The sequence below is a fragment of the Felis catus genome, chromosome D1 (genome assembly GCF_018350175.1).
Source record: "Felis catus isolate Fca126 chromosome D1, F.catus_Fca126_mat1.0, whole genome shotgun sequence".
In the NCBI taxonomy this organism is placed as follows: Eukaryota; Metazoa; Chordata; class Mammalia; order Carnivora; family Felidae; genus Felis; species Felis catus.
In genome coordinates this window covers 66,833,994-66,845,251 of record NC_058377.1, presented here as the reverse complement: position 1 = coordinate 66,845,251, position 11,258 = coordinate 66,833,994, and the positions used below count along the sequence as shown (strand labels likewise).

The window sequence follows — 11,258 nt, the reverse complement described above, 5'->3', positions numbered from 1 at the left end:
CTTCCTCAGATACTAACAAATGACAAAACAAACTCATCTGGGTGTTTCACCAGCCAAATTTGAAATGATCAATACTAGCAGCCAAAAAGAAAGTGACCTAGAGAATCTCTAGTGAGACCCACTAATTCTTTGTATTGCGTGCTTGAGTGGGTATGTTGGAAGCCACCACCTGCTCCTGCTGCAAGAGCCCTGGGACCGCGGCAAGGGCAGAAAACCTAGGCGGGAGGGGCTCCCTTGGGAGAGACAAAGCCTGCTCCCTCACACTCTATTGAATCCGGCCAGTTCAGGAGGATCCCGGGGATGCCGCGTTCTTTGGTGGAATCCAGCCACCCCCACCGGGCACTCCGGGGGAAGCCCAGGCCAACCGCCCCCAGCCCACCCAGCACTGAAGCACGAGGCGCCTCAATATTGCGCAAAAGCCTCTCCCTCCCCCGCCTGCTCGGTGGCATGTTCCTAAAATTCCCATCTGCACAACATAAACAGGAAACGTGCAGCAAAAGCCCTGGCAGTGCAAATTCCATGCTGCAGTCGAGGGCGGGAGAATCTCGTCTTTGGTAGGGGAGTAGTGGGGGGAGGGGAAGAGCCAAACTTTTCAGGAGACCCCTCAACGATCCTTGTCTCTTCTTCCCAGATCCAGAAAGAAAGAATAGAGAAGGCGGAAGGAAAGGACTCCCCGCTTAGGAAAAAAAGGGGAGGGGGCGGGGGGTGGTGGGCCACGAAAGGGCAACCAGGCTTCCAAGTGAACCACCAGGAGCGGCTGCGGTGGCGGGAATACGTCCAGCAGCCCACTCTGCTAAGCCAGCAGTCCGAGCGACCCGGGGAGCTGCGGGGTGGGCTCACCCTTGGCCACGGGTCCGGGAGTCTGCGCGGGTGGGGGCGGGGGAGGAGCAGGCGCTCGGCTTAGCGCAGGCGCACAGTGCGCCTTGGTTGTCAAACATGGCTGAAGTGCCGCCGCTGCCGCTACTGCTGCTGCAGGGAAAATGCTGAGCCCTCCCGGGCCCGGTGGGCGGCGGCGGCAAGGGCGGCGACGGGCACCTGCTTCCCGGGCGCTGCGGCGGCGGCCATGGCCCGGCTGGCCGACTACTTCATCGTAGTAGGCTACGACCACGAGAAGCCAGGTAAGGGTGTGGGGCGGGCGCCGCCCCCGGGCCTCCCCGCCCCCGTCCCCCCCCCCCCCCCCGGCTGCTGTCCAGTGGGCTCTGCGGGGCTGGGCGTCGCAGCAGGGAGGCGGGGAGGGCCGGGCCGGCCGCGGCGGAGCGGGAGGTCGGTGTCCGGCCTTCGTGGCTGGGCTGAGCCTCACGGTGGGCGTGAGGGACCGGCACGAGGGGAGGGGGAGGGGAGAAGAAGGGGAAGAGGCCGCGTCCGCGGGGGCCCAGGGAGGCCCAGCTGGGCCAGCTGGGGGCGAGTCCGGGTGTTGCGACCCTCGCTCCGGAGGAGGCCGGGTACCAGGGGCAGCGCCCTGGTGCCCGCGGGATTGGGCCAGGATCTCAGGGCTAGGAGGGCAGGAGCCAACTGTGTTAAGTTCCTCGGGGATAAACTTCTGCCCTGCATCCTGAGTGAGTAACGAGTGACGCAGGGGGCTGTCCTCTCCAAAAGGAAATGCTGAGAGAGTCCAGTGCTACCTCACCCCTTCCTTGTCGGAGCCCTGTCTAGTCACCGCCCCAGTGAACCCATGGTACTGGGGAAGGGGGTCCTTGCAGTTTTAAACGTTTCTGGGAAATGCTCCCTGTTCTTTCAGGACAAGATATGATAGTCATTTCAGAGTGTCTGAGCACTATCTTTTAAGTAAGGACAGTCATCCAACCGCTGAAGGTCTTAATGTGTGACTAAAAAACCTTTTTTTGGATTAAAAAAGTCTTTTTGAGTATAATTGACACACAGTGTTTAATGCATGTTCTAATCTTCTAATTCATCGCAAAATTTTCTTCATAAGGAACAGTTTGGCAAATGCATTGAATTTTAATTTCATCATTGAACTTCTGCAACTTAAGAAAATTCAGGGTTCATGCACGTTTATTTTTGTATTTGCATTTCTTTGTATTCTGTAGCTAAGCATAATGTAATAAATTGAACTAGAAAGCACATGTATTTCAGGTTAATTCCAGTTGCACATTTGCAAGGAATTTTATACAGCAGCTGGTAGTCCCTACATCTTTCAGAGGAGATGCTGAGATTGTGTTTTGCTGATGGTTACAGTCATCTGTAGCGTCAGAATGTCATTGTGCTACCCATTCTCTGTCAACTCCTCCTTTCACTATTACTCTTCTAATTTCCTTCAGTGGGAAATTTTTATTTAAAAACATTTTTTTTTTTTTTTAATGTTTACTCGTATTTGAGAGAGAGGAAGAGCGTGAGCAGGGGCGGGGCAGAGAGAGAGGGAGACACAGAATCCAAAGCAGGCTCCAGGCTCTGAGCTTTCAACTCAGACCCCAATGCAGGGTTCAAACTCACAAGCCTCAAGAGCGTGACCTGAGCAGAAGTTGTCGCTTAACCGACTGAGCCACCCAGGTGCCCCAGTGGGAAACTTACATTTTTTAATCTGTCACTACTCATGACCTAATGGAGGTCAATTGTTAAGAGAAGGGGTTGGGCTGTATTTAAAGTATCTTCTGGCTCCAACATTTTCTTATTTCCTAGTAATTTTGCATTCTGCAGTCTCTTACCAACAATATGGAGAATCACAGTTTATTTATTTTTTTTAATATTTATTTTTGAGAGAGAGCACGCAAGTCGGTAGGGACAGAGAGGGGGACTGAGGATCGGAAGCAGGCTCCACACTAACAGCAGAGAGCCCAATGTGGGACTCAAAGTTACAAACCCTGAGATCATGACCTGAGCCAAAGTGGGTGGCTTCTCCAGCTGAGCCACCCAGGCTATTTTTAACATTATTTCATTTTTAGCAACATTGTTTTTTCTCACTTAAGAAAATTGAAACAATCACAAACTTGCAGAAACTTGCAAATAAGGTAGGAAGAACTTTTTTCCCTGAACCATTTGAGAGGAAGCTGCTGACCTGATGCTGTCATTCCAGAATGCTTTAGTGTGCATGTTTTTACAAAAAAGGATGTTCTCCTTTAATCACAATACAATTATAAAAATCAGGAAATTTCTGTTGATATAGTACTCCATCTAGTTTTAAGCGTTGTTGATAGTGCTATTAATCTTTCTACTGGCAAAAGGATCCCATTCAGAATTATATGTTGCTTTTATTAGTCATGTCTCTTTATTCTTCGGTCTGGAACAATTCCTTCATCTTCTCTTGCTTTTCATAACCTTGACACTTATGAAGATTATAGGGCAGTTATTTTGTAGAATGCCCCTCAGTTTGGGGTTATCTGTTCTCCAGTGATTAGATACATACAGGTTATGTACTTTGTGTAGAAATATCACAAAAAGTGATGCTCATTGCAGCCTATCAGGTGGTACACAATTTCAGTTTATCCCATTATTGATGATTTTCACTTTGATTACTTGATATAAGCAATCCCTGCCAGGCTTCTTCGTTATAAAGTTAATATGTAATTGTTAATAAATAGTTTTGTGAGGAGTACTTTGAAGCTCTGTAAATATCTTGTTCCTCATAAAGCTTTTCTTTTTAAATGTTTATTTATTTTTGAGAGACAGAAAGAGAGAGCCGGGGAGGGGCAGAGAGAGGGGGAGACACAGAATCCGAAGCAGGCTGCAGGCTCTGAGCTGTTAGCATAGAGCCCCACATGGGGCTTAAACTGCAAGATTATGACCTGAGCTGAAGTCAGATGTCAGACTCTTAAACTGACTGAGCCACCCAGGAACCCCTGTATGATTTTTTTTTTTTTTTTTTTTTAGTGGATTATATTCTGTTACTATTTATTTTGATGTTTAGGTTGTTTCTTATTTGGCCAATGAGAGCCCATTCAACCTGGCTTCTGTGTCTTTATGACATATCCCCATCATTCTTTGAGCATGTCTTTACTTTTTGGCATGAGAAAGTTTATCCTATACTATATCTGCCTTAGTCCTGCAATTGGCCATTTCTCTAGGGTCCCTGAATCCTTTTAGTGGAGAATGATTTTTTTTTTTAAGTTTGTTTATTTTTGAGGGAGAGAGAGAGGAAAAGAAAGAATCCCAAGCAAGCTCCACACTGTCAGTGCAGAGCTGGATGCCAGGCTTGATCTTATGACTATGAGACCATGACCTGAGCCTAAGAGTCAGACACTCAACCGACTGAGCAACCCAGGCTCCCTAAGAATGATGTTTTGAATTGTTTTAAATGTTTATTTATTTTTGAGAGAGAGAGAGAGAGAGAGAGAGAGAGAGAGAGAAAGAGAAAGAAACAGACAGACAGACAAAGCATGAGTTGGGAAGGGTCAGAGAGAGAGGGAGACACAGAATCCGAAGCAGGCTTCAGGCTCCAGGCTCTGAGCTGTCAGTGCAGAGCCTGACGTGGGGCTTGAACTCACAAACTGTGAGATCATGACCTGAGCTGAAGTTGGATGCTTAACTGACTGAGCCACCCAGGGGCCCCTGAGAATGACATTTTGAAGCTAAGATTTCAGTGCTAGTATTTTTTTTTTTTAATTTTTTTTTCAACGTTTATTTATTTTTGGGACAGAGAGAGACAGAGCATGAACGGGGGAGGGGCAGAGAGAGAGGGAGACACAGAATCGGAAACAGGCTCCAGGCTCTGAGCCATCAGCCCAGAGCCCGACGCGGGGCTCGAACTCACGGACCGTGAGATCGTGACCTGGCTGAAGTCGGACGCTTAACCGACTGCGCCACCCAGGCGCCCCTCAGTGCTAGTATTTTTATTGCTGTTCGGTTGTTAGTGCTCTCAGACCCTCTTAATGGATGAAGTTGGGGAATACATACATGTATGTACACAAACACATTTACATATATTTTTATTTGTCTGTATATAGTGAAAATGATGAGTTTACACTAATACCTCCAATTTCAGTACGACAGTCCAGGGTCCATTCTAGTTTTTTTTTTTTTTTTTTTCATATTTGTAATACTCTTCTTTGATAGTGAGAAATCTCGTTTCCATTATCCTTAATATATTTATTCAATCCTCCTGTATTTGACCAATCTTTCATATTTGCTACCTCCTCCTCCTCTCTTGGATGCCTTTCTTTCTCTGCTGATTCTTCCTTGTGTCCCTTCCACTCCACTACCCTTGTCAGGATCTAACAGCCTATACCAGGATATCCTGATAAAGGGACACCTTCCTCAACCTACTCTGACTCCCCATATCAGCTTCCCCATTGTTTGTGGATATATTTCTCACCCCACTTAGGCGCTGATACCCCACACTGGGCTACTTTCATGTGAATACATCCTCTTTGCTCTGTTCACCCTAGTGTCCCATGCCAGGTTGCCCTTCTGCATTGACACCCTTCTTCCAGTACTTGAGCTGAGAACATTTTTGAACGACCCTTCCCACATGGACTCCTTACTTGGTTCACTTGGGCTCTGACAACCCGCACCCCACCCAGGGCTGTCATGACTACTCACCATCCCACAGCAGAGAAAAGGAAGATTATTTTTTGTTTTTTGTTTTTTTTAAAGTAAACTCTCTGCCACATGTGGGGCTCGAACTCACAACCTCAAGGTCAAGAGTCTCATGCTCTATGGGCTGAACCAGCCAGGCACCCTAGGGAAGATTATTTTTTTAATTAACAGAATCCAGAAGCTTTTATAAACTATAGAATTTGGATAGTAAAATGTATGACTTTATTATAATTTCTTTACTTGGGATAATTTTTCTTTAGTCATGTTTATCAAAGTGTAATTTACATATAATAAAATCACTTTTTTAACTGAACAGTTTAAAGAGTTTTGACAGGTGTATACATAAATGTAGCCACTACCACAATCACGGTATAGATATAGAACATTTCTGTCCCTACAGAAAATTCTCTCTGCCCCTGTGCTGTCAGTTCCCTCCCTAGCCTCTGGCAATCATTGATTTGCTTTCTGTCCTTTTTTGTCTTTTCTTAGAATAACATCTAAATGGAATTATATAGTGTTTAAAAAAATTTTTTTAATGTTTATTTTTGAGAGAGAGAGAGCGCGCTATCACGAGTGGGGAAGGGACAGAGAGAGAGGGAGACACAGAATCTGAAGCAGGCTCCAGGCTCTGAGCCCATTGTGGGGCTTGAACCCTGAGATCATGACCTGAGCCGAAGTTGGGTGTTTAACTTACTGAGCCACCCAGGAGCCCCTGGAATTATATAGTGTTTTTAATGTCTGACTTTTTTTCACTTAAAAACATGTTTGAGATTTATCCATTTTGTATTTATTGTCAGTTGCTCCTTTTTATTGCTGAATATGATAGAATTTATTCATTCACCATTTGGCGGACATTTGAGTTTCCAGTTTTTGGCTATTATGAACAGTTATTCTGAATGTTTGCATACAGATCTTTGAGTGTTCATATGGTTTCATTTCTTTTGGATAAATACATGGGAGAAGAATTGCTGGGTCATATAGTAAGTGTCTGTTTAATTTTGTGTGAAACTGCCAAACTATTTTCCAAATTAGCTGTGCCATTTTGCATTCTTTCCAGAAATGTATAAAAGTTCCAGCTGATCTTTTTATTTTATTTATTTTTACTTTCTAAAATTGAAACTTTTTTTAGCGATTCTAGTGGATATGTAATCGTATTTCATTGTGGTTTCAATTTGCATTTTCCTGGTGACTAATGATGTTAATCACCTTTTCATGTGCTTACTGTATTTGAATATTTTTTTGTAAACTTTCAGATCAAATTTTTGTTCTTTTCTATTGAATTGCTTGGCTTATTTTAAAGGTTTTTTGTCTGTTTGTTTTTCACTTTCCAATGCAAGTCCTTATCAGGTGTTTTGTAAATAGTTTCTTTCAATCTGTGGTTTGCCTTTTCATTTTTTTACAGTGTCTTTTGAAGAGCAGATGTTTTAGTTTGGGATCACTTTGAAGACATTTGAACACTCTTATGTCTTGAGTGGTCTCCTTTGAATAGTCCTTTTTATGTGAAGCCCTCTGTTGAAACTTATTGGAAGAAAATCCACTAAATCTGTGTACTTGTTTGAATTGTAAGTGAAGAACAAACCTAGTTCATTCTGTAAATCTTTATTATGAAGTTTTCTTTGGGAATTACTATGATTTTATTACCTGTCTCTAAAAGCTAATCAGATTATGATAATATGATACTGAAATATTGTATACTTAATACCACAGTTTTCCTGCATTTAATCAGTGCCCTCTATATATGTTCCTAAAGTTACTTTTCATTTAGTAACACTTTTTTTTTAGTAATACTTCTTAGTTAAATTTTTTCATATATCTGCATTAAAATTGGGTTGAAAGACAACCTTGTCTTTTGAAAAATTGCTTTTACAAACTGTTAAAAATAATTAATGCAATTTGAATTGTATCCAAAACAATGGTAGCAGACACATAGTAGATGTTTGGTAATGATGTACTGAATGAACACGCAATTGCTGAAAATATGGAAAATACAAAAAGCTATAAAGAAAGAGTGTGGTTATAAAAGAGTAACAGGAAGGGAGTGCTTGGGTGGCGCAGTTGGGTAAGTATCTGATTCTTGATTTTGGCTCAGGGCATGATCTCACAGTTGTGACATTCCAGCCCTGCATCAGGTTCAGAGTTGAGCATGGAGTCTGCTTAAGATTCTATCTCTCTGCCCCCCCTGCCCCTCTCTCTCCCCCACCCACATGCTCTCTCTCAAAATAATAAAACATAAATGAATTTTTAAAAGGGTAACAGGAGGAATTTTTATGTTGGTAGAACTATTTTGTTTCTTGGGGTTTTTTTCTTTCCTTTTTTTTTTTTTTAATTTAAATTATAGTTAGCATACAGTGCAATATTAGTTTTAGGAGTAGAATTCCATGGTTTTTATCACTTATAGATAGTACCCAATGCTCATCACAAGTGCCCTCCTTAGTACCCATCATTCATCTAGCCCATCTCCTACCCACCTCCCTACATCAACCTATGGTTTGTTCTCTGTCATTGAGAGTCTTTTATGGTTTGTTTCCCTTTCTTTTCCCTACCCCATATGTTCATCTGTTTTGTTTCTTATATTCCACATATGAGTGAAGTCATACAGTGTTTGTCTTTCTCTGAATGACTTATTTCACTTAACATAATACATTCTAGCTCCATCCACGTCATTGTAAGTGGCAAGATTTCATTCTTCTTGGTGGCTGAGTAATGTTCCATTATATATATGTATATGTATATGTATATATATGTACATATACATCACATCTTTATCCATTCATCAATTGATGGACATTTGGGCTCTCTCCATAGTTTGGCTATTGTCCATGCAATAGAACTATTTTGTATCTTGACTAGGTGGTGGATACATGAACCTACATATATGATAAATCATATGGAAGTGAAACACACACACACACCAATGTGAATAAATATAGTAAAACTGGGGACTCTGAATAAGAAATTGGATTGTATTAGTGTCAGTTTGCTGGTGTTGATATTGTACTATAATTTTATAGGGTGTTACCATTGGGAGAAACTGGGTAAGGAGAAATGGGGTTTCTGTGTTATTTATTATTACAACTATCTCAAAATTAAAAAAAATAATTCAAAAAAGTTATAAAATAAAGCTATTTTATTTAATAAGATAAAGTTATAAAATAAAGTAGATAAAAAGATACTCATAGTATTCTTACTTTTTCCTTAATGTTGATGACATAAGGAAAGATTATTCTATAAAATTCCAGGAAAACATCTTCAGTAGATGTTATTATTATATCTTATGGGTATATCAATTTGACTTCATCATTTCACTTTATTATTGGATATTTAATATGTTTCCAGTTTTGTGCTCTTATAATATACTGTCATGCTAAGGAGAATATAACTTGAAAACCACTGATTTTTATGACAGATTGATTTTGATAATTTGAAATTAAGACTTTATTTTCCTGACTTTGCATATGACTCTGGCACAATATTTAGGAAATTAGGAAATATCATGTTTCTAACAGGTGAACTTATTTAACCAAAACTGTTTATTTTTCTTATTGTTTCTTCTACTTTACTGAAATTTGTCCAAGATAAATTGATAATGACCACATGAGTTAAATCCCTTAATGACTTTTTTTGTTGTTTTCTTTTTAAGTTAATTTTTTTTTTTTTTTTAAGTAGGCTTCATACCCAGCATGGAACTTGAACTCATGACCCTGAGATTAAGAGTTGCTTGCTATACTGACTGAACCAGCTGGGCACTCCTCTTTTTGTTTACTTTTGCTGTCCATTAATACATTTAGAATTTAACCGATTTATCTAGATATATTTAACCTGGAGTCAAGTATCATAATTATTTGAGGTTCTCGTATTCTTTCATATCAACTCACCTAAGTATATTAGCAAAAGATTTGAAATACTTCTTAGGTGTTTCATCAGTTTTATTTAGGCAGTATAAGTGAGATAAGCTAAGAGGTAAACTTATGCACAATACCTGTCCATATAGGTTGAAACACTTTAAAAACTGATTATTGGTTATCATGGAACCATTGTAATTCATAGTCAGCCTGGGTTCCTTCCCTCATTCCCCATTCTTCTTTCTTTCATCCTTTCTTTCTTTTCTTTCACAAGCTGGGGAGAGGGGAAAGAGAGCATTCCATGCTCAGTGCAGGGCCTGATCCCACGACCCTGGGATCATGACCTGAGCCAAAATCAAGAGACAAGTTATGTAAGATGAATAAGCATTGCCATGGGGATAAGAGGGTAAAGGAGATTATAGCCAGGGAGAAAAAAATGTAAATATGTGACTGTCTTGTTCCAGGAAGTGGAGAAAAGTATAGTGTAGATGGGAATTGACGTGAGCTTTGCTGGAGTGGGTTCAGATAAGATTATGAAAAGTTCTGTATAGGCTATGGAATTTAGCCTTGACTCTGTAGACAGTGGGGTCTGTTGAAAAATGGGGGTCTTGAAAAACAAGAAACAACATAGAAATATGACTCAAATGGCAATGGACTAGAGGAAGAAAGACCAGTGTGAGAAAACTCAGGAACTTTTACAGGGAATGGAAAGGAAGGTATGGAGTCCAGAGAAATTTGAAAGCTCAAATTAGTGAAATTTAGTAGTGAAATGGATGTGAGGGGTAAAGGAGAAAGAGTAGTTGAGGGTAACAAAGTCTCTAGCTAGTTAATTGGGCAGGTAATGATGCTATGAATGCAAATAGGGAATTCAGGAGAAGAAATAAATTTGGATGCAGGAAAGAAATGCTGAGCTTAGTTTTGGATATGTTAAAGGTGCTTGCCTATAATCAAGGTAGAGATGTCATTTAGGTGTTGTTAGATATATGGATCAGGATGTAAGAAGAGAATTGAAAATTAGAGATTTAAGTTGGCAATTACCAATAACCAACTGATTGTCAGATATAACAAAAAAAATGAGGTTGTTGAGGAAATGTGTATAGGGTGAAAAAATAAGTAGCCTAAGAAATGAACCCAGAGAAAATTCAATATTTAAGAAGGAGATGGAGCAGTAATAATTAGGAGTGGTCAGAGGTATTGCAAGAGAACCAAGATTGTGTGATATCATGGAAACCTTGGGTGTAGAGAATTTTGAGGAGGAGGAAATGATGAATAAATATCAAAAGCTCTGAAGATGTAATGTATAATGAGGACTATCAGTAGTGTCTTAGTCCATTTGAGCTGCTGTAACAACTGTAACACTCATTGCTGTAACACTCATTGACTGAGTGGCTTAAACAACAAACATTTATTTCTCACAGTTCTGGAGGCTGTGAATTCCAAAATCAAAGCCCAAGCTGATTCAGGGTCTTCCTGTGAGGCCTGGCTTCCTGGTTCATGGGTAGTGGTCTTCTCATCATGTCTTTGCATGGTGGAAGGGACAAGAGAAGTCTCTGGAGCCTCTTTTATAAGGGCACTCATCTCATTCATGAGGACAGAGCCCTCATGGCCTAGTCACCTCCAAATATCATCACTTTGGCTCCACCTTCAAATGCTATCACATTGGGAGTTAGGTCTCAACATATGAGTTTTGGGGTGACACAAATAGTCTTACTATAGGCTCATGGACTTGATAATAAGGACAAATAGGCTCATGGACTTGGTAATATGGATAGTGACTTTAGAACATTACAGTAGAGTTGTTGGGGGGCCAAAGCCAATTTGATAAATGCGCGTCCTAAGTCATATGCTGTATAAGCCTCACCGAATCCAATTTATTTTCTCTTTAGAGCTCATGATGGTGTGAACTTCCCATAGCTGTGGGAAGTG

At 41.1% G+C, this 11,258-nt stretch overlaps 1 protein-coding gene across 3 annotated transcripts in view; it reads left to right on the top strand.

Annotated features, from left to right (window-relative positions):
- The first annotated feature begins 911 nt into the window (after positions 1–911).
- SBF2 (SET binding factor 2) overlaps positions 912–11,258 on the top strand; it is a 489,527-nt gene continuing 479,180 nt past the window's right edge. For all 3 annotated transcript variants that reach the window (XM_023239559.2, XM_023239558.2, XM_023239557.2), the window contains exon 1: positions 912–1,118. In XM_023239559.2, coding sequence (XP_023095327.2) covers positions 1,064–1,118 — 55 coding nt within the window. In that variant the 5' untranslated portion in view covers positions 912–1,063. The remainder of the gene's footprint in view (positions 1,119–11,258) is intronic.